Raw genomic sequence first — 24,346 nt, forward strand, 5'->3', positions numbered from 1 at the left:
AGAAGTTTTCAATAACACTGATCACGGTATCCTTCTGGACTGACTGTGTGGGTGACACTGAATTTGCTCATTATCTTCCTTCCTCCAGGTCTGGTTTGCTGTTTGTTGATAGGGGAGAAGAGGTCAGCACATGGTCCCAATTGTGTAGGGTTGCTGCAGAATTTGTTGCTCTTTCATCTTTTGTTTGATATCAACATAAACTCTCTGGGTGAGATCATCTAGGTGCTCTTGTATTCTGATTATAGCATTTGTGATTTTAATAAATTAAGCATACCTCAATAGATTAATATAAAATTGTACTGCGTAAGAAGTGACAATTGTTACTAATCTTAATGTCTGGATTGGAATTGTAATCTCAAAGTTTGGGAATTATAAAGGCAGAAAGGGAATTATTCAGCATATAGTTTCTGGTCTTGTTTATAATGCTCAGTTTATTAACAATAAAGCACTTGGCATATAATAATCAGTCAGAATCTTTATAAATCTGGCTCGTTGTTAATAACTGGTTGGTTTATGCTGCCCAATCTTTCACCATTTGACTCCTGCCAGCAGAAGAAGCCAAATCTGTCATTATGGAAGTTGTAGTTCTGAATTTGTGAGGTGTCACCAAGTTGCTTAACTAAGGACTAAGTAAACAAGGTTATTTCTATCTATGCTTTTCTTGGTTTGTTGTTTTTCTAATTCGAATCTGAAACTGCCTTTTTTGTTAGGCAAATAACAGGGATTTCAATATTAATATGAAACTAAATAAGGCCTCAGTAGAGATGCCTTTGATGAGAACCAAATAGAAACAGTTAGATTGCAGCTACATAGTGGCTTCTTTTAAATGTCAATATTGATAATAAAACTGGTCACTATTAATCAATAATTAAATGTGTTTGGTTATTATATCTGAAGATGCAAGATATGGAATAACAGTCATAAATTAGGAAACATTTCCTGATTATTAAAAAAAACTAATAATAAGAAAATGAAACCTATTATATTGGGAGATTGGATTCTTTTTGCTGGTTCCATGCAGAGCCATCTGGTGAGGATGTTTTAATTTAGAGATGTATACAAAAGTCAGTTGCCTAAATATTTGTTTAAATTGTTGTTGTATTTTTATGGGTACAGTAATAATAAACAAATACATATGTTAACCCCTGAAACTTCCCACAACATATGGCTTAGGTTGAGCACTACTTGAAATTATGGTTGGTTGTTTGGTTGTTTGGTTGTTTGGTTTAATTGATTTATATAGCCAACCTATTTGACACACAACTCAAATTTATGTTATACTTCATAAGAAGCCCAGCCTAATTCATGTTTCTAAACATATAGGACAGCTGTGGTTTTGATTAGTGTCTATTAATTGCTTATGGGCCAGAATATGAACACAACTCAGAAGGACATTGGAAACCGCACCAATTATTCCTAAATAGAACAGTCATCCAAAATTCAAGGTCTAGATGGATTTATTTGAGTAGCTGTAAAATGCAGCATATATCAAGGAAAAGCAGTGTACCTGCTCTGTACTGCATAGGCAGATAATCACATAGGGATATGGATATAAGTTCAAGCGTGGAACTACCATCAGGCATTTCCTCTACATAGAGGACATTGAATTGTGTGCTAAGAGTGAATTGACTCGCTCATCCATCCATCCATCCATGAATCTACAGTGAGGAGATTGGTATGTCGGATGTCATTTGGACTCAAGAAGTGTAGCCAAATGCTAATAAAGACAGGGAAGGTAGTTGACTGATGGATGGAATGATCAGAAATCAACATAACAGCCATGCTGACCAGCCACAAGTACTTTAGTATCCAAGAGTCACATGGTTACCATGAGGAGGAGGCAGGGAAGACCCCAACACCAAAAATAAGATAGGCCCTGAAGAGCCAGCTCATAAAGAGCAAGTTCCATGCCATCAACATATATGCTCTGCTGGTCATTAGATACCCTGCCAATATAGTGACCTAGCCAAAGGAGGACATGGAAGATAATGATGTGAAGATCCAGAAACTCCTCACAATCTATAAAGGTTTCCACCCAACATCCAACATGCAGATATAGTATACCAGTTGGAAAAAATATCTAAACCAATGTCCTGGATGAAACTCATAGCATCTGGGAATACATCAGTAAGATAACACCCAAAAATGAGTTGCTGAGAGAATATCTGAGTCAGCAATGGACAAAGGAGGAAGAGCAAGCAGAGGAAGTGCCATTGCGGGACAAGCCCTACAAGGAATGTACCATAAAGAGATAGCTGAGGTGGCTGAACATTGGGAAATCCTGCCAGTGACTGAAAAGAGCTGGACTGAAAGAGAACACTAGTCACAGCAGCACAGGAACAGGAAGTAAGCATCAGATCTATAGAAGCAGGGGTCTGCTGCACTAGCTAGGACCCAAGTGATGTTCTGGTGCCTGGGGGCTGTACGGATCTGGGTGAGGATGAACAGATTCAAGCTTAAACCCTCCAAGACTGAGTGGCTGTGGTTCTCGTCATCCCGATTTGTGCATCATGTACCATCTTTGATGATAGGGGGAGAAATTTTAGCCCCTCAGATAGGGCCCGCAATCTGGGAGTCCTCTGGGATATGCAGCTTAGTTTATAAGAACATCTTACGGCTGTGACCAGGGGGGGCTTTTACTAGGTCTGCCTGGTACGCCAGGTGCGCCCCTTCCTGGATCGGGATGACTTGTGCACAGTCACTAACACCCTCGGCCTTTCTCGCCTGGACTACTGTAATGCTCTCTACATGGGGCTGCCCTTGAAGAGAACCTGGAGGCTCCAGCTGGTCCAGAATGCGGCCGTGCAGGTTGTCATGGGGGTACCTACGCGCTCCCATGTTACACCCTTTTAGATGGCCTGCACTGTTTGCCGGTTGTTTTCTGGGTGCAATTCAAGGTGTTAATTATGATCTTTAAAGCGCTCCATGGCTTAGGCCCAGGGTACTTGCGAGATCGCCTACTGCCACCGGTAGCCTCCCACCGTCTAGTACGATCCCACAGTTGGCCTCCTCAGGGTGCCGTCGGTCAGGCAGTGTCGGCTAGTGACCCCCAGAGGGAGAGCTTTGTCTGTGGGAGCGCCTTCCCTTTGGAATGAGCTGCCCCCAGAGCTTCAAATAACCCCCGACCTCCGGTCCTTCCAGCATGTCCTAAAAAGTTGGCTTTTTCAGCAAGCCGGCCTGGCCTGAATAGAATAAATTAAATTATTAATTTTTAATTGTTAATTTTAATTTAATTTCTAAATTTGATTTAAGTTGTTAACTGAAGGTTATTGGATTTCCTATTTAATCTTTTTTAACTTTTGTCATATGTGTTTTTATGTTGTACGCCGCCCTGAGTCCTTTGGGAGAAGGGTGTCATATAAGTCCAATAAAACCAAACTAAGCCAAGTTGCAAACTGTGCAGAGAGAGACCTCAGAGACAGCTTAACACATAGTGACAGGATATAAATTTCAGGCAGGAACAGCATATATTGAAAGGCACAACCAAGTAGCTGGCATTGTGTACAGGGACATTTGCACAGTGTAAGGGCAGTACCCTCCCAAGTCTAGATGAGAGATTCGTAGAGAATAATAGGGCTAAGATCCTGTGGGACTTCCAGATGCAGGCTGGAAGACAATCAACCAGAGAATAACTTGATTTCAGGTTAATAAGGCTTTGAATCTGTTCAGCCTCTTTTGGAACACATTCCACCAAATAAAAATAATACCTGCATAAGTATATACAAGCTTAGCCCAGGAATAGAACATATTCTCGCATATTCTGCAAATAAAAATGGTAACTTACGAAAATAGAGTTCTTCATAAGGATGATAGGGAATGCCTATACAGTTCTGTTGGCAGTCATCAATACTAATTTTAGAATTTGAATCCATTATTGAGCACAAAGTAGGGCATGATGGATAATCCTTGAGAGGTAATCCATCTGAATTCTAGCACTTATAGTTTCTTAAATTCTAGTAAAGCTTATAGCATTAATTATAAAATGCATAATTTATTTTAGCCATTATAATTTATAACTTGATAAATTTGTATTGTTCTCTTACACAAAAATACATTGTTAAATTGTTGTGGGATAGGAGATTATGATTGAGCTTCAAGGGGTAATAAGCAAGTTTTGTGATGCTGAATATTAACAACCACCAGTTTTATTCTTTGTCAGTTTAATTTGAAATAGATTATATGTGCTTACCCATACACGCTCGTCCTATAGCAGTCTTTAAAGATTTAATTTAAATGTTGAATTTGAATTTCCCTATCCGCGTCCTGGATATTGGCATGACACTTTCTCAGCTGCTTAGCAGAAGAAAAGAAAAGCATTAATATTAAATATCTCTGGAAAAATGTATTTTCTTTTTTTTTATTAATGTTTTAGGGGATGAGCTCCTCCATATAATAGATATATGGAGGATGATTTCCCTTCGAAAAGTATATATTTTTCTGAATTGCATCAAAAATCAAACATACCAATGAGGGGGAAATCCACCTTTAACATTATAATTCAAAATACACTTTAAAGATGTTTAAATTATTCTCCTTTTCCAAAATCTTACTTGCTAGGTAGAAATTAATACATTATAAATCAACTTACTTTCTTTTTTTCCCTCGTTTTCATGAAATGTGGTTTGTTTTTCATAATTCTACAAAAAGATTTTAGAAACCAGCATTTCTTTCCCACAACCTATAGGAATTTCATCCTAAAAGACATTTCATTTGTTTTCTACCAGATTTCTTTCTTCCCTTTCTTCCCTTCCTAAGCTCATATGTTTTCCCCTGGAACCATTTTAAGGCATTTCTACCTGTCAAAGTCAGGCTCCATCCACTATAGCTTATATATGTTATCTTTTAGGAAGATTGTTGCAATGGCAAAATTCAAAGTTGGACATGGGGGGGGGGGTTGTTCCTTGTTGAAATAGTTCTTAAATTTTGGCAAATGTTTTCGAGAGTCAAATTTGCAGAGTCAAAATATCCCCGTGGAGATTCGGACCCTCTCCACCCTTCAGGCCTTCCGGACGGCCGTGAAGACCTGGCTGTCCCAGCAAGCCTGGGGTTGAGTTCCCCCCCCCCCACTCGAATTTGCTGTGTCTGTTGTGCTTTTAAGTTGTTCGTATTGTCTGATTGTTTCTGTCTTACTTTTTGTAATTTCCCCTCCCTTGGCTTTTGTTCAGCCACCCTGAGTCCCTTCGGGGAATAGGGTGGCCTACAAATTGAATAAACTCCAAACTCAAAATATAATCCAAATGAGAAATGTAACACAGGATCTTTTTTCCTGATTAGTTAGTTACACCAGAACAAATGCTCAATAGTTCATTAATATCTGACTATTGGGGAAATGTTTTATCAGTCTTTAATACTCTCAGGAAAGGAAAATAATAAAAGCCAAACAAATATTTGGTATCTTTGAAAAGCTGTATATAAAACTAAATTGAAAAATTGCTTTTTTGTTTCATTACTGTTTTGAAATGAGTATATATAAAGCAGAGAAAGATGACCTGTTTAATTTCCATTTTTCAGATATATGGGAATTGGGCTCTCAGCTCAAGGAGTGAACATGAACAGACTACCAGGTATGATGAAGAATAATTATTTTAAAAAAACCTTTATTGTTTTGATTTTCAACTTTTCTTTCTTCTAGATGAGAATTATCTTTAATAAATGTTTAATGTAATCTAGGATTTAGAAATCCTAGACTGGTTTTTGTTGGATTTTATTCAAGCTATAGCTTGTCATATCCTATCAAAACTTACTTCAACATTTCAAGAGTGATTTGCTGGAAGATAATGCTGGCCTTCCATGCAAACATCAATTAAACACCATTTAGCATAACAGAATTGAAAAAAGCATTCTGTAACTCAGTATAAATTTCATTTGGAATAGGCATATAAATGGATGTTTCTGTCCAAAAAAGGAATATTCAACATGCTACCGTTATGTGAATAACTTAGCTCTGCTTAGGAAGTCTCAAAATGCAACATATTGACCAAGAGAAGGAGTTGAGATGCTAACAGAGAATTCGAAAAGATAGTTTTTACACTATTCTGATGCTGATTTCACTTTCACAATGTATTTGAGGAACACTTCCTAAACAATTGGGCCCAAAAAAGTTATCAGTAACAGATATGTTTTCCTTACCTGTTATTTGAAACTCTGCTTGGAAATTAAGGCTTTGGATGAATTGATTGCTAATTATAAAATGCTTAAAGGCTTCTGTGTTGGCAATTGCCTGAGTTGCACTGTGGTTTTCATTTTCTGTATGCATGATGGTTTAAATTATCACCTTCTCCCCCCCCCCCAAAAAAAAATTTAAATCCTTTTTTTCTTAATTGAAATATAGCCAGTTGTTAGATTAATTTATGTATGGCTGAATGAATGGCTGAGCAGACAATAGGATGTACATACTGTATTGGTCTTAGCCTCTTTTCTCCTCCTGACTTCTATACATTCTGCCTGAAAACTGAAGACACGTTTTAGTCATCTGTTTTAGTACTATTACTGATACATTTTGGAACTGTTTTATTAGGATTCATCACATGAAATTCTCTATGCCAGTTCAAGCAAACATGCTTATGTTCTTCTCCAACTGAATATGTGTAGAATGAGGAGAATAGAAGGTGGAACTATAGAATAGTACCATATCATTCAGTGGCTGAAAACAGCTAATGTAAACATTGAAGAAACATTTTGTCTAATTTGGATTTTAAGTGAGAATTAATTAAGATGATACTATTTTAAAATAGTGTTTTTAAAAATTTCTCAAACCATAGTCCAAAAATCTAGATTAGTTTTTATAGCCAGTCATTCTTCACTGCTAGTCAGTCTCAAGTTCAGTTATTTTTGTAAAGTAGCATAAATCCTAGATTTAGTTTTAAACTAGGAAAATTATCTTAAAATGTATTTTAAATAATAATTACATAACTAATATATTCTAAGATTGGTTGTGATTTTATCCCCAGCACTATGTATTCTCACTGTCCTTAAGCAAGAGGAAATGGGAGAGGAAATGCAAAAAATATTCCTGGTCTGAAAGGTTTAACAACAACTATATACACATATTTTGGTGTATGTCTCCTTGAAACCAGGAGAACTGTTCTTGAATAAATCATTATATTTATAAACTTCTTTATGTGCATTTATTTACATTTCTAAAAATTGTAGTGGAAAGGAAAATGAGAAGGGAAAAAATAATTTCAGTAATTAATTTCATTACTTTGAGTCAGATTTTAATCATTTGTTCTTATACAAAATTCAGCAAATTATTGATGTGAATGCAGAATGCCAAGAGTAACATATAACTTTCCATATATCATCTGTTTTTTATGTTTGTCTAGCCTCAGATGTAGCACACAATTTCATGTTGTAATGACAGAACCAGGTTCATTTTCAAAGTCAGTTTACTGGAGATTTCTAAACTCTGTTAATTTATTTGTATAAGGCTGATACAGCTAAATAGTACAGGAATGTGTGAGAAAATTTCAACCTAACAGCATGGTGGACAGGCCAATTACAATCTTGATAGCACTGACACTAGAGAAGATAACTTGGGAAGAGAAGAAGGGGAGAATACTGTTTCCTAGGTAGAAAGAGAACATTTCAGTACCTCTTCTGCTGCTTTCAAATCTTGCATTGAACAAGAACTTCACAGTCAATTTTTACATGCCAAACCTGAATCAGAGGACAAATTATTTAATGAATGGATGGCAACTATAATTAAGGCAACCTTTGTGTAACACCATCGTGTGCACCAATTAAGGCCTTTCCTGGAGAACTTGCTCATAGTCACTCATGCCTGGTCACCTTTAATTTGGACTATTGCAATATGCTTTTCATGGGGCTGTCACTGAAAATTACTCCAAAGCTTCAACTGGTTGAAAATGCAGCACTTTTAAAGTGATGAGAGTCTTTAACTTTTCCCGTTTAACACCTCTAAGGCAAGAGCTTCACTGACTACCAGTTTTCTTCTGGGTGTAACTTGAGTGCTGGTTGTTACCTTAGAGCTCTGTATGGCTTAGGTACTGATATTTATGGGATCATCTTCTAGTGGCTTCAATTTGCTAAAAAAGGAGAGTAGCTCTGGGCCCTTAGGAAATACTATATCCAGGAGTCATAGCGATAAGCCATTTTAGTTGTAGCTTCCTTCTCTGGAACAGCATTCTTTATGAGGTCAGTGTGGCTCTAATCTATTTTCCCATTGGAAATCCATTAAGCCATTAAATCAAATCCACTTTGGGAATAACTTTGTGGTGATGGAGACTTCCCTGCTAAGTTTGGAAACTTTAGTCTATTTCTTGGAGTGTTTCTTATTTATCTTATTCTATAAGTTAATTATACTTTTGTTTAGATTAAAGCAGCATTTAGATTATAGCAAATAAATAAATAAATAAATAAATAAATATATATATATATTCTTCCTATCCTAATAGTTCATAGTGCTGCAAATACACATAGCTAACTTATATATCCATGGTACCTTTCTTGAGCTCAGAAGCACAATGTTTGTCTTCCTGTCTTTATAAAACGTTTTTAAAAAATCTTGTATGTTGAGGCTGACACAGTCCAGACATTTTGTTTAGTTTGCATCCAGCCTTAAACAAACTAGTAGGATTTAATATAGTATTTGAATCTATTAAAAGAATAATTAAATTTAGATGCAGCTCTCAATCTATTTCTGGGCATTTTATAATATAGTAAATACTAATTTTTGTCTTGTTTCTAGGTTGGGATAAACATTCATATGGTTACCATGGAGATGATGGGCACTCATTTTGTTCCTCGGGAACTGGACAGCCCTATGGTCCAACATTTACAACTGGTGATGTCATTGGTTGTTGTGTAAACCTGATCAACAATACCTGCTTCTACACAAAGAATGGGCATAGTTTGGGTATGAAAAAAATGATTCTATTTTGTAAAAATATCAAATACTGAATGGTAGCAAATTTGACCATCTTTCCAAATTTTACATATATGTAATTTTGATTCAGAGCTTAACTCTGACCAAAAAATAAACACTCAAAAATATATAACGGTTAAAGTTTGGCTCAAACAGGTCTTAGTTTCTCAAGCAAGGTCCTTGTTAGTACCTCTCTGCGGACTATGATCTGTTTTGGAGAAATGTAATATCCACGCTTGTCCATTTTAAAAGAATAAAACATTATTAGTTTGAACTGAAAATACAGTTTAGTAGCATGCTTGAAATGCTTCTGTTCTGTGGGAATGGCATTCCTGAAACACTAAATGAATTCTGAAAGTGTTTCTGATCTTTATCAATGAAAGTTCAGAAAACTTCATTCATTCATTCATTCATTCATTCGTTCATATAGCCACCCATTTCAAACCAGTGACTCAGGGGAGCAAATAAAGACAATAAAAACACAAAAAAAATGAAATACAAGCAACAGCTGATTGCTGTTATTTGTTGGTGCTATGATCTGTCAGTATCAGTGGCAATGGCAATTTGATAATAGCTTTGAAATTTATATAGTTTATTTTATTGTAAATATAGCCTTTTAATGTGATTGCTTTCCAGTTACTCTGGTTATCTCAAGAATTAATGTTTGAGTAAGTTAAATATTTTTCAATACAGCTTAATTAAACAAATAAGGATGTGGAATTATACATTCAGTGAAAAAAACATGAAATGAACACATATGTGATAGTTTCCCAGTTTGGTTTCCCTTGGTTTCATGTGTAATTGTAGTAAATATTGTACAATGAATGCATTACAGTTTTAATTTTCATCTTCAACAAAAGTGAAAAACCAATAGACCTAATTTTATAGGGCAGTTTCTTAAGGTAAAATATTGTATTTGATTTGAGAATGTCAGTTAAAATACATAGCATTTAGTAGAACAATTAGACTTTTCTATGAATTGTTTATATCTTAGATAATATGTTGCCATTATAACCCAGAGTTTTGAAATCAGGACAGCAAAGATGAGCTGGATTTGTATTAATTAAATAGAATTATGGTCAAGCAATATAAAACACTGAAATAGTGAGCAAATTAAACAGAAGCAATAAAACAGTTGTGTAAAACCTTTGAAATTACAAGTTCAAAACAAAACAAAAATCAGAAGACCCTCCTCATAATCAAGACACTTTACCCCTTCTTATGGAAATCAGTGCAGATAAAAACTTGATAACTATGCTATTGATGGCAGGATTGTGACCCTTTAGCAGGAAAAAAAATCCTCTCCTTCAAAACACATTTAAGTTTTTGTTGAGAGAAAGTGAAAATATTCTTGCATGTATGTTACTGTGGGAGAGACAACAAAAAATATACCAGTTGGGGTCTCGGTTTCCTTCTGGCTTTTAAGTTGGTGAATGGGATTCTGTTGTAACATCCATCTAATATTATTGAAGGCAAAGTATTAAAATGAGCCAAAGGTATTATTACAGGTAATATACTGGCAAATAAAGTAGAATGAGTAGCTTGCAGGTGTAAAGTTTTTTCAACTAAAAACCCCACGACTGGTAATTTGGCTGTGGCATTCAGATCTGACTGTTGAGAACAATATCAAAAAGACTTTGAGGAGTTCAGTCTTAATTCTCTAGAACTAGCATCAATAGAGAAAAGAGAAAGAGATTTCAATACACAATTTGGCTAAGATTTTTGCTTCCATGTTGATGAAAAGAAGTGGCTTTCTCCTTGCAATCCTGCCATATATACTATTGTTCAGTTTTTTCCTGATGGTGATCTCATGGACACTGACTTTCAGCAATGCAAGAGAGGCCTTTAGTTTGTTAAGTTATTACCCTGCTGTTCTTCGAGACCTCCTGGAGAATTGCCTCCATATATAAACAATCTGCTTTCTTTGAAAATAGTTTTACAACATTTCCAGCCTGGTGAGCATTAACAACTGTTCTTCGGAGTTCCTCAGAAGTCTCCTTTGTTTGAGCCGTGACATATTTCTATATAACTGTGTTGTGAAGATCAGATTTTGAATATCCAGAACACTGTTCTTTAGACAGGACACTCCCCCCCCCACCTGATTATCATCCCATTGATTGAAAGACCTGGCTTTAATTTTCGTTACAAATGAGCTTATTATCCTAGAGGCACATATACAATTAGGTGGCTTTGGATCATTTCCTCAATAAAAATGAACAAGAATATTTTTCACTCATATCTTTAATTGGATTCATTGTGGAGAAGAAGTCATATTTATACAGAAATATTGAAAATCCAAAAAGATTCAAAACATTTAAGCACCACTGTATTCAGAAAGAGAAAAGAGTTGCCTATATGTATTTGTCCTTCATATTTGACTTGATAAGGTATAGTCTTTATGATAACACCAAAATAACTTGCCACATGAGAATTACATTTCTGCAGTAGTAGAAAATGTTAGCTGGACTGCTACATATAAGAGACAGTGGTTATTTTCCCACTCAATTTGGTAGCAACTCATTTATTAGTCATAATACCATGTAACATTTAAAATAATACTGTATTTGTTTAAACTTGGACAAAGTAATCATTGGCGAAACGTCCTACGTTAGGTTTATTGCAATTACTTTGAAATTTTGAATAATATATTTGGTATCATAAGTGGAATAGTTAAGGCCTGGTTATACCAGCAGGTCTGGATACGCCAGGAGATGGATGAACTCAAAGGTTGCTCCACCGTTGCTCCACTGTCTTTTACTTTTCTTCTTTAGTTCTGTTTTATACAGAACAGTTATATTCTAGTTTTTAATATTCCTTAATAATTATTTTAATTGCTTTAGGTTAACAATTGTTTTATATCTGTTTTATTGTACTATTGTATGCTGCTCAGTATCACTTTCCATGAGAAAGTGGTGGCCATACAAATTTGATAAACAAAGAAGCAAGGACAGAATGGTAACCCTTTGAAGTTTGGTACACAGTAGTGGAAGTATGATTCATAAGAGTTAACTAAAAAGAAGCTTTTCAGTTAGCTTTTCTTGAAGCTGAAAATAAGAATTTTACTTGGTAAATTGGTGCTTTTAAATACTTTGACAATCCTGTGCTTTCTGGCCTTGTTCATTACAAATGTAATTATGTAAATAATGGAATGCGGTTGCTATTGGATATCTTGCCTATATAAATTTATTTTCTAGCAGAAAGAAGTGAATAGCTGTTAATATTTTCTCTCGTATGGAGACATAATTTAACTACAAGACCATTGAAGCATGACTTGTGTTGACTGTGACAGCTCAGATTTTAATTAAATATTTCTTGATTACAGGTATTGCTTTTACAGACTTGCCGGTAAGATCATTGTATTAAAGTATAAAATATATGTGCCCAAAGAGGATTTTCCTTGCTTGCGTATTATGCATTTTTCAGTTAGTTCTATTTTTTTTAAATCATAAGAGCAAAGTGCTTTTTAAAAATATCAAAATTAATTAATAAGCATTTGTTTATAATAATGGCAGAGGATTCTAAGGAATTATGATTACTATTTGAATTTATGTATTTCTAACTTTTGATGTTTTATCTGGAGGATTTGCAAATACAGAAATTTAAGTTTAGCAGTAGAGCACATCCTTTGCCTATATAAGATCTTTGATTAGGTTTTTGGCATCTTCATACATATAAAAAGAAGTACTGACAAGAGGAAAATTTTGTGCTAAAATCTCTAGGCAACAATAGCTAGTTTTTATGCACAGCAATGAGGTAAAAGTACTGCACTAGCTTAATACCAATTCTGGCCTTCCCCAATCTGAGTTCCCTCAAGATGGATGGACTTCTGCTTCCAAAATGCAAAGTCCACATTTTAGAGGCCATCCAGGTTGAGAAATGATGCTATAATATCTACATCATGTTATGAGATGTATTGATTTTCGGTTTTTTGTTCTGGTAGATTTGAAAAATGTTGCCCAACACATTAACACCCACCCCCCCAACCCCCCAAAAGCAGTAGATTATTTTAGAATGTTTGTTTTATCAACCTGTTCATTACAAAAATTATTTTTTGTTTTTATAATTTTTTTATTCTTGGAGAGACAGGCCTGCTTCAGACTTTTGAAACCTAGATGTTGCTTCATTTCAGTTCATAAGATTATCAAGTCTCTATTGCCTATCCTGATTGGCAAGAACTCTGCAAGTTTCACTGAGTGAAATTTTTCCTCCTGAGGATTTCTTAAATAGTCTTGAAACTCAAACATTAACTACTTAATTTTTCTGTTGGTGGAGCATGCAGAAGTTATTAACTTAATTATATGGTTTTAATGCTAACTTCAAATTATTTGCATTTTGTACAATTAAATTTTATATTGTAATTCTCTCTTGCAGCCAAATCTGTACCCCACAGTTGGACTTCAAACACCTGGAGAAGTTGTGGATGCTAATTTTGGACAACATCCATTTGTATTTGACATTGAAGACTATATGCGTGAATGGAGAACCAAAACTCAGGCTCAGATTGACAGATTCCCTATAGGAGATCGGGAAGGAGAATGGCAGACGATGATCCAAAAGTATGATTTGAAGATTATAATGAGTGTCTGTTTAAATTCCTATTCAAATTTGGGAGATTTTAAAACTGGTCTGTTTCGGCCCTGCAAATCTTGTTCTATATTTCTTGTGAATTAAGACATGCTTTCTTATTCCTGAGAGGATAATTTTATCTGATGTAGTTATCTCCATGTAACACCATGCATTTAACTCCTTTAAATAAATGTTACTCATTTTGTGTATGTGGTAGGGCTGTGCAGGACTTTGGATTTGAAGGGAAAAGGGTACGACGGAGTTTCTTAACTATTTTTAAGGGCTGCTGTGAGGATAACCATGTAATCCTGGAAAAAGACATTGTTGTTTTAAAGAGCTTTAGATAGATGGTACAGCTCACAAACACAGACATGCATATTCGCATATACTCCTTGCAAGGCACTTTTCCCATTTTCATACCTGAAGCATTGCACAACTCTCATTATCTGATTACTGTAACTTGGTGATGGCTGCATTGATTTCTGGTCCAAACTTGTTCTAGTGCATCTAATTTAAAAGGTCTATTTTATGAGAACATCTTGAATCATTTTTGTGCTTGGAAATGTTAGAATTATTGTATGCGCGCTAATTTCAAGTTTAAAAGTGATCTATAAAATGCAAATGTAGTTGGCAAAATCATTTTAGTTTAAGTACTGCTCTTTTAAGCTTTGCATGCTTCATATTAATATTTTTAATAGAGTATGCAGCACGTACCAGGAGAGGATAATTAAATACACGGTACTTCATTTAGGACTAATCACTATTTCCAACTGTACATACCTTAATTCATACCATACCATTCAATCAAGCAGAGAGCTCTGTTTGGCAATCCTGTCATTATGGATTCTTTACAATCAGGATAGGGTATTTCATGTTATTGTGAATTGTTAGCACTGACGTGGATTAAGAAGATACTGTTCTAGTAATTTGATGGGAAGATGTGTAGAATTATTTTCTCTTAATTATTCTATGAACAGTGTACTGCAGGTTTGATTCTGCTTGATTGAGGTTGGAAAATTGTGTATATTTTTTTCAGTGAAAGCTAAATTAACACATGCCATTTACCTACTGTTGCTGCTTTTCATTCAAAGCCATTTGTAACTAATAGTATGTTTTTGAATCAAGAGTCATGTGGACACATTTGGATAAATGGATAAATAATGGATAGAGAATACAGATAATATTTCCTCTTTAATATCCAAAACTACTTTGTCTAGGACAAAGAATACTCTTTGCATGCACATTATTACGTGTGTTACACATCACTATGTTACTGTTTCTACCACATCTCTCACCGTACTAAACGATTTCTCCATTGTGTGTAATTCCATTTTATAGTCTTTGTTATCTTTGGCACTCTTGAATGTTCTGTTTAAACGGTTAGGTTTCAACTGGTAACTAACTTGAATGTACATATGTATTTAAATATACATATGTATCCAATATTAAATTGCGGAAAGTTAAATATATATAACTTGTAAATACATATCATTATATTCTTATTTATGTCATTATATTTTATAATATTTTTATTTTTAACTGTATATTAGAATAAATGTAGCATTTTATTCAAAGTAAATTTACGTAACCTACTGAAAAAAGTTTGTATTGAAGTGAATCTTCAAGGAAAAGAAATACTTGTAAATAAATTGCCTAATCAGCAGGATTAAATGGTAAAGCTGCCTCCATGCTATATTTTGTATTAACTTTCTTTTACAGGATGGTTTCATCTTATTTGGTACACCATGGATACTGTGCAACAGCAGAGGCTTTTGCTAGATCTACTGACCAGACTGTACTAGAAGAATTAGCTTCCATTAAAAATAGACAAAGTAAGCTTGAATAGTACTGTGATGTCTAAAAGAATTTAAATATTGAGATATAGAAATGCTTCTTCTTAAGTGGCCTTTGGATTTCAGATATTATATTTCATTGATCACGGTTTTAAATATCTGAATAATCAGTAGAAGCATGATTTTCTTTTGTCAGAAATTGATTATGCACAAAAAATTGATAGGATTGTTACCTAATAAAAATAATGGTTATTTACTTAATTTAATTTTTTTACATTTATATTATGTGTTTATAAAAACAGCTGAATAAACAAACTGATTAAAAAAAGCAATATGTAGAAATTTATTTAGTACACTTCTAATGAAGTAATGCTTACATGCTTTATTATTAGTTAATATCAATTTGCAGTTTAAAACTATATACATTGTCAAGACATTAATAGATATATAGCTTATAATTATGATCAAAGCTATCTGGAATATTTTATATATTTTTGATAACACTGTATTTGAACTAAAGCAGATTTAAAAAAAATTGTCTGAATTCTTTTAGTTTAATTATTAACTTTAGATCCTAGTCATTTGATCAAAGTTAAATGTAATTCATCAACTTTAGTAAAACATGATGAGAAAGAGATTTGTGGGATCCAAGGAAAACATCAATATTGTCATAGCAAAGAAAGAAATTCAGACTCTTATCAAGACTGGAGAGGGGAGATCCAGAAGTATTCGATTGTTGTTTAAACTGCTTGTGAAATATACATTTTTAAACTTGTACTTTTGTTTCTGCCAATAGGAATTCAGAAACTGGTTCTAGCAGGAAGAATGGGAGAGGCCATTGAAACAACACAGCAGTTGTATCCAAGTCTGTTAGAAAGAAATCCTAATCTTTTATTTGCTTTGAAGTGAGTTTTTATGTAAGGCAGATATTTGTAAATAAATAGTCTGGGGGAGTTTCTGTGTGTCCATTTTATGGTTTTCAAGCTCCTATAGCATCAAATTACTTTACTAATCATCTGGGAATTTATGTAGTTATGTTCACCGAATGAATAACAAAATAATGGCTCCAAACTTTGCCTTAATTTTTAATCTTAAAATTAAAAATTAGGAGAATTAAAAGCAAGATTAAAAAAATTAAAAAGTAGGTTAAAATTTAAACAAAACATTTCTGATTACGTGGATTCTATAATAGATCATTAGATGAAGATAGAACCTCCTTACACTCAGTATTTGTGAAGTGTGCCAATAACCATTCATTTATTTGAGTCTTGATTTCTATATGTATATTGCCCATAGATAATATCAGTGCAGCAATTCATTATTTTGCCTACAGAGTTGTGTCCCACCATTTCAAGGCTTATTTATTGTCAAAATGTTTTTTTAATCCCCAGAAGTGAAAGGGTAAGCCTAGAATCTCCTTCTAATAGTTACTCCCCCAAGAAGCAAAATTGATTTGATTGCATGGAACATATTTCTGGATATGCATGTTGTCATTACTTAATTCTCTAATGTACAGATTTCTATGGGAAAGGAAGAAGACTTCTTCCTTTATTGTTTCATTATTTTAATACATCAATTTAGACACCTAATTAAATAGACACATAATTGGCTATCATTTATATAACATAGCAGTAAGCCCCCATTGTAGAAATCTTTAGTGCGAATATTACAAGCTTGGTTTTTAAAATTATTGTTTAATCTTCATAAATATCTTCTCTTCATGTTTTCCAGGGTACGTCAATTTATAGAAATGGTCAATGGTACAGACAGCGAAGTACGGTGTCTAGGAGGTCACAGTCCAAAATCACAAGATAGCTATCCTGTTAGTCCACGATCATTTAGTAGTCCTAGTATGAGCCCCAGCCATGGAATGAACATCCATAGTCTATCAACAACGGGCAAAGGAAGTAGCACGCACTGTTCTGGTGAGTTTGAAGAAGGCGATAACGTCGCTTTCTTATCTTCTTCAGAGTTTGTCACTTAGTATGTGGAATAATTTGTGTTGTGCATCCTGGCCTGGAATGTCAAATAGGAGAAACTGACCCTTTTTTGCCAGTATCTCCTTCAAGGGTTACAAGCTGTTTTATAATACTTTGTTCCCACTGCAGGCTGCACTTCTATGAACAGGTTCCATAATATGATCTAGTTTAAACTAGAGGAGTTCTTGCTTTGTGTGATGTCATTTGTTTTCAATAATATTTCATTTAATAAAAATTAATTGGTATTCTGAAAATTTGGGGGGGGGGAAGAAATAGGGCAGGAGGAAAAAGAGAAAGAATACATACTCAACACACCTCAAACTTCTAGAGGTGTTACCATTGCCTTCATGGTGAAAATAAAGATCTCTCAGAAATTCATGTCGTGACGTGTACCTAGAAGAAGGGAAGTTTCCTCTGTGCTCTTACACCATGTTTGTCCACACGGACTGTTTATGGTACCACGTTCTAGGAAAGAACTATCCTTTGAGCAGGACTGGCTTTTAAGTATTTTGAGGCAAGAACCAGGATGTATTTTAAATTAGCTTACCCTCTATATTGCTTGATGCATAAGTTTATTATGATTAGTTAATGCATACGTGCTACCTGAGTTACATATACTGTAATCATGTAAGAACACATTCTATTAATTCAAATTATTATTTGATTCCTTCGCCTTTTTTTAGGTTTTGAAAATAGTTGCAGTAATGGAGTGATATCAAACAAAGTTCATCAGTCATATTGTCACAGTAAACATCAGTCTACCAGTTTAAGTGTACCAGAACTCAACAATATAAATGTAACAAGATCACAACAGATCAACAACTATTCCAGGTAAATAAATGTAATTCTGTCTAGTTCTATTCTTTTTCGCTCAGCTGTCGTTTTTTTTCTCTTGCTCTCCTTTATTGTACTCCTTTATTCCGCTCTTTTCTCGTTCTCCTCACCCTCACACCAGTATTCCTGTATCACACTGGTGAGATAGAAGTGGGCTGCCACTGAGAATTGGGATGATAGTAGCTTGGCATCAATTCCCATGTGTGTATGTCAAGGACAACATATGACAATGTTAATAGGCTAAGTATCATGACAAGAGCTCCACCCCTCATCATGCATGGGTAGACTGCCTGCCTGCCAACTTCCAGATTGCAAAGAAGAGCAGCAAGAAAGCCCATGGCTTCATTTGAGCTCCCTAAAATTTAGAGCTAGGGCTATTTGGTATTTTTTATCATTTTTTAGGATTTTTCTACAATTCATTTAACACCATGTTGAGCGGCAAGGTTTTCCATATTGATTCTCTTACCTTGGCACAGGGTAAGGAAAGACTGTCTTACCCTGGCAAAGGCTCTATTGAAAGAGTCAAGAACTACAGGATGCTGGGAGTTGTAGCTCAGCAAAACCTGGAAGCAGCAGATTCCCCATCCATGGGGCTACATCGTCTGCTCAAAACAGAATTTAGCTGTATTGTGGCTATACAGTAAAATAATGGTGGTTTCCTGCCACATTGAGGTTGTAGATTACAATGTGAATATTTATAAATAAGATCTAATTATAAAAATTATCCATAACTTTCTTCACAGCAATGATGTAGACATGGAAACAGACCACTACTCTAATGGAGTTGCAGAGACATCATCTAACGGTTTCTTAAATGGTAGTTCTAAACATGACCATGAAATGGAAGAATGTGACACAGAAATGGGTCTGCAATGAATTTTTTTTATCTATCTACCTTTGCAACTATTGTTTTTTTATTACTGTTATTTGAAATTATTTCCAAATGATAAGGATATTTAACTCTTGTGTCAGTTTATGTTTAACATTATCATAAAAATATTTTATGCAAAGTATACCTCATACATACAGCATGATATTCCCCCAGATATCTTGTCCCCAGGCGTTTTGTCCATATTCATACTGATGAGAATAGGTCCAAAATACCTGGAGGATACAGGCCACCTTTCCCTAAGTACATATATACTAAGTATCTCAAATATTTGAATTAGCATTATTTTTGTTGGATACCTTACCTGTATCAGTTCCATGGCTCAGCTAAGCTGCAGAGTACTGATGGAATCAGACTATTAAAATGGGGACAAGCTCCATTTGTGTTGTGTTTGATTAGGCATGTGCTCAAAATGGAGAGTCGGATGTGCTTAGTAGTTTGATACTACTTGGTATGCTTCTTTGTGCCATCATTTGATTCTTCCGGGCTGAAAAGCATGTCTTAGCATCAGCCACATAATTTTCTTGGCAAACGGCTGATGTGAAATGAAAAGGCACAGACCGAACGATGCTACAGTACTCCCTCTACAAAAGTTTTAGGAAAAGAACCATTGCAGTCCACAGGACAAGATGTGAGGAGAGTTTTGTAGTTTTGGTGACTGCCTAAATTCTTTGTATGCTTTGTCTTACTATTTGAGATACAGATGTGATATTCTGTAGAAATATTAGAAAATAATTCTGTGACTGATCAGTTGAATTTTCAGAGGTCAGAGTTGGGATATAGTACCATGTTTCCCCGAAAATAAGACAGGGTCTTATTTTCTTTTGACCCCCAAAATATTGATTGGGTCTTATTATTGGGGGCCTTATTGTTTTCGGCTTGCTGGGTGGCTGCTCTCTTGCGAGCGGGCACCTGAAGAGCCAGGCACAGCCTCAGGGGCAAACAGCTGTGTTGCGCTGTGGCAGCAGCACAACATACCAGCCATGAGGTGACCATGCTCACAAGCAGCCACTCGGCAACCCCTCTTTCCAGCTGGGCAGAGCGCCACTCATGGACCAAGTGATATCCCAAAGGTGCTAAGCCGCATGGTGCTCTGCCCTCCCCCCAGCTCCCGCGGCTTGATGCATTCGGGATACCCTTAGGTCAGTGCATGGCGCTCTGCCCAGCTGGAAAGGGAGGTTGCTCAAGCGCCTGTTCCGTCCCCAGCTGGTGTGCCTCCCCAGCTGGTGTGCCAACCCATGCCCTGGCCCAGCTCTCCCTGCAGGGCCAGTGTTGCCACGGCGCTATGAGCATAACCTATTCTCCGGCTTCCAAACTCCGGAGATCCGCAGCCGAGTCTTTTGGCAGCGGCCTCTCTGGGAGTACGATCTTTGGTTGTGGGCTGGCTGAGGCAGAGCGTACTCCCAGAGCGTACAACCATAGAGTGTATTCCTAAAGTGGCAACTTCCAGAAAACTTGGCATCCTAGCTCCGTGCTTTGGAAGCCGTAGAAAAAGCCATGTGGGCGATGGCGGCAGCGGAGATGCCCTGGCTCTGCAGGGAGAGTTTGGCAAGGGCATCGTGAGGCTCGGAGGTGACGAGTGGGGAGCAGAAAAACTGCTTGCACAACCCCCCCTCTCCAGCCATGCAGAGCCCCATTCACTGACCTAAGGCATTCCGAAGACGCCAAGCCGTGGGAGTTGGAGGGTGGCGAACAGGTGCTCATGCGGCTTGGCAATACCCCTAGGTTAGTGAATGCCGCTGTGCCTACCTGGCTGTTCATGAGTGTGGTCACCTCATCGCTGCTGTGTAGTGCTGCTGCGTCAGCGCAACACAGCCTTTCGACCCTTAGGCTGTGCCCAGCTCTTCGGGAGCTGGCTCACAAGAGAGCAACCCCCTGGCAATCCCCCTCTCCAGTTGGGCACAGCACCGCTCACTGACCTAACAGTATCCCGAAGGCACCAAGAAACACGAGCCTTTGCCCCCCTCCCCGTCCCTGTGGCTTGGTGCCTTCAGGATACTGCTAGGTCGGTGAGTGGCGCTCTGCCTGGCTGGAGGGGGGGTTGTCCAGGGGGCTTATTTTCGGGGGAGGGCTTACATTTTGCCTTATTATCAGGACATGTATTTTCGGGGAAACACGGTAAAAAGCTGTGAACAGATACTTAAGAGACTATATTGCAGAGCAACATTTGCAACCTGCAAAAATGTCGTGTGCATTTTTCACACAAGGACTGAAATAAGCCTAATAAGAGGCTTAAAACAGCGGTTTTGTTTGTCTGAAGGATTTTCCAAATTTCCCTGATTCTCTTTATTTTATAAAGGGATAGAATAATATAATAAGCCTTCGTTGTTCAGGTTCAAGGAAGCTATTTTATTCCTTAACCTTTTCCCCTCTCCCCAAGTCCCCCCCCCCCCAAAAAAAATCTCAAGCATGTATATTCCAGAGAAGCAGAGGATCTTCAGTTTGCCACAGCTTTTGGCTTTGGTCTCAGCTTCATAGAACTCTTTTTCAAAGTATCGGTTGGTGTTTGTATTCCTTGGTGATTTCAGAAAAGCAGTAAAAACTTTTTTTCCCTGGGCATTTGCGTCCTTGAATTTTTTTCAATTGGTGTGTCATACGAAGTTTCCTGTGAGGGTAGTATAGCATAGTGGTGAAGGTGTTGAATTTAGACTAGGGAGACACAGACAAATCCCCAACTGACATTCAAAGTCCGTAAATGTTTTTAGACTAGCCACGCAGACCAATTTACATTGTAGGAATACAGTTAGTGAGAAGTTCTCATATAACTCTTTAACTGTCACTGATGAGAGAGAGAGGGAGGGAGGGAGGGAGGGAGAATCATTATGTTATCATAATGTACAGCAATCATATAAATACTGTATATGTTATATATATAAATACTGGTTTAAATTTGAACATATCCCATACCTGCATTGCTTTCATCATTATCTAATTACTACCTTGTTTTTCTTAAAGAGGTGGATTCCAGTCAGTTAAGACGCCAACTGTGTGGTGGTAGCCAAGCAGCTATTGAAAGAATGATTCACTTTGGCAGAGAATTACAAGCTATGAGCGAACAACTAAGAAGGGAGTGTGGCAAAAACTCACAAAACAAGAAAATGCTCAAAGTAAGTCATGTCACCTTTGTGTAGAAATTGCTAATAATATGGTAGGTTCAGATCCTACTCCATTTATACAATGTAGAGGAAAACTGTAGTTTGCTTGCAGACATTTCATTAGTCAGCTAGGTAACATCATCAATGAAAGTAAGTATGGGTTTTGCACCCAACTTACTGTATATATAGTTGCTTTCCCTGCCAGTTTTGATGAGGATGTGGCTTTCTTTGCAGTAGTTTCTAGATTAGGATAGCATATTTTGCCTGATTGCTTAAGTGGTGTTTATCCCTATTTATCCAGGTGTTTGGCTGCTAGAGAAGAATGTGTTCTGGTCTTTTTGTTTCCTCCTTAGCTTTTTTACTATCTCTTTTGAATCCTAGACTAAACTGAATCCAGAAATGTTACCGATATCTGGAAGTTTTGCATTCAGACAAATCAGCCATCATTTGACCCAGAGAAATAAACCACATTTACATGCTGTTCAAAAGACACAATAAAAACATTAGGAAGGAAACAAAAAGACCAGAACATATCCTCTCCAGCAGCCAACATCCAGATAAAGGATGAATTAAGGAAAAGAGTCACGCCGAAAACAATAGGAACTATCAAGGAGAAAACCATCATCATCATCTCCTTTTACAACCCCATAATCCTTTTAAGGTTGGATTTTGGGCAGCTGAATGGAGCAAGTAGAGTGTTTACTGGCCGGATGCCCTTCCTGTCGCCAGTGCGGACTTTTATTCAGCAGATATATTCTCATTGTGCCCAGAGAGAGAAATATCTGCCTCTACCTAGGATTGAACTCACAGCCTCCTGCTTGTGAGGCGAGATCTCAACCTCTAGGTCACACCATCGTTCCTTTCAAGGAGAACACCATACCGCCACTAAAACTGGCAAGGCAAGCTGTAAACAGATAGCAAACCCCACACTTACTCAAACTTATGAATCTACCTTCTTGGGTAATGAAATGTCTGCAATCAAACAATTAAACTGTCTGTATCCCCCTTCCCTTCTTTGAGTTGTGAGCCGCCCTGAGTCCCCTTAGGGAAAAGGGCGGCATACAAATGAAATAAAACTCTAAACTCTAAGCTCAGAGAGCACCAAACACTCCCCAGTTCAATCCTGAGCTACATCAATTGTCTTCTCTTGGTACTGAAAATATAGATAGCATGAAATTGTGCTGACTTTTTCTTTTGCATAAGTGATTGGAAGATTGAATTGTATTGAGGGGAATGCAGTAGAATTTATCCTATTAGAATTGGTTGGTAGGAATTAAATAAAACATTTGCCTTCTTTTTTAGGCAATTCTCCTCCTTTTCTCTTAACTAGCACATTTTCAGTCTTTATTGAGGTTTAATACTAGAAACTATTATTTTATTATTATACAGAAGTAACACCAGTTGACAATATTAAAGGGAGGGGGTACAAATATTTCAAGTGTATATTTTGAGAAATGCATTCGATGAGAGATTCAGATTTGATCTGAGTAAGGTAAGTTTATTTCAGTAGGAAGAACAACGTAAATGTCATAATTCACACAATTAATAGAATCATAGACTTAGGTAAAGATAAAGGTTCCCCTCGCACATATGTGCTAGTCGTTCCCAACTCTAGGGGGTGGTGCTCATCTCTGTTTCAAAGCCGAAGAGCCAGCACCGTCCGAAGATGTCTCTGTGGTCATGTGGCTGGCATGATTAAATGCCAAAGGCACATGTAACACTGTTACCTTCCAACCATGCATTTTTTTACATGCTTTCGAACTGCTAGGTTGGCAGAAGCTGAGACAAGTAATGGGAGCTCACTCTGTTACACAGCACTAGGGATTTAAACTGCCGAACCGCTGACCTTTCTGATCAACAAGCTCAGCATCTTAGCTACTGAGCCACCGCGGCCTTATCATAGACTTAGAAGGGCTCATTTAAGTCATGGTCTATTCTCCTGCTTTATGCAGTAATCTTAAATTGAAGCATCTAGAATAAATGGCTATCCACTAATTTCAATGATTTGTTTCCTCAACAGGATGCTTTCAGTTTACTTGCATATTCTGATCCATGGAATAGTCCTGTTGGAAATCAGCTGGATCCCATTCAGAGAGAGCCTGTATGTTCAGTTCTCAACAGCGCAATACTAGGTAAGCCTGTTAAGTTTCCTTCCTTATAAACATTTGTAAAGGTACGTTAAACACATAGGAAACAGATTACTTGACTATTGAAGGAACTTCTGATAAAAAATAATTCTTGTACTGTAAGCCACTACATGTTAGTATTCCATTGGGTCTGCCATTTATTATCAAGCTCATGAT

General features: G+C 36.6%; 1 protein-coding gene across 1 annotated transcript in view; it reads left to right on the plus strand.

The window, feature by feature from the left end:
- Positions 1–24,346, plus strand: part of RANBP9 (RAN binding protein 9) — a 39,011-nt gene that overhangs the window by 13,213 nt on the left and 1,452 nt on the right. The window contains exons 3-13 of the mRNA XM_032223239.1: positions 5,512–5,564; positions 8,711–8,878; positions 12,210–12,232; positions 13,259–13,443; positions 15,173–15,285; positions 16,043–16,151; positions 16,978–17,171; positions 17,909–18,056; positions 18,803–18,924; positions 21,904–22,055; positions 24,064–24,175. Of these exons, the coding sequence (XP_032079130.1) occupies positions 5,512–5,564; positions 8,711–8,878; positions 12,210–12,232; positions 13,259–13,443; positions 15,173–15,285; positions 16,043–16,151; positions 16,978–17,171; positions 17,909–18,056; positions 18,803–18,924; positions 21,904–22,055; positions 24,064–24,175 (1,379 nt within the window). The remainder of the gene's footprint in view (positions 1–5,511; positions 5,565–8,710; positions 8,879–12,209; positions 12,233–13,258; positions 13,444–15,172; positions 15,286–16,042; positions 16,152–16,977; positions 17,172–17,908; positions 18,057–18,802; positions 18,925–21,903; positions 22,056–24,063; positions 24,176–24,346) is intronic.

This window comes from Thamnophis elegans, chromosome 8 (genome assembly GCF_009769535.1).
Source record: "Thamnophis elegans isolate rThaEle1 chromosome 8, rThaEle1.pri, whole genome shotgun sequence".
Taxonomy (NCBI): domain Eukaryota; kingdom Metazoa; phylum Chordata; class Lepidosauria; order Squamata; family Colubridae; genus Thamnophis; species Thamnophis elegans.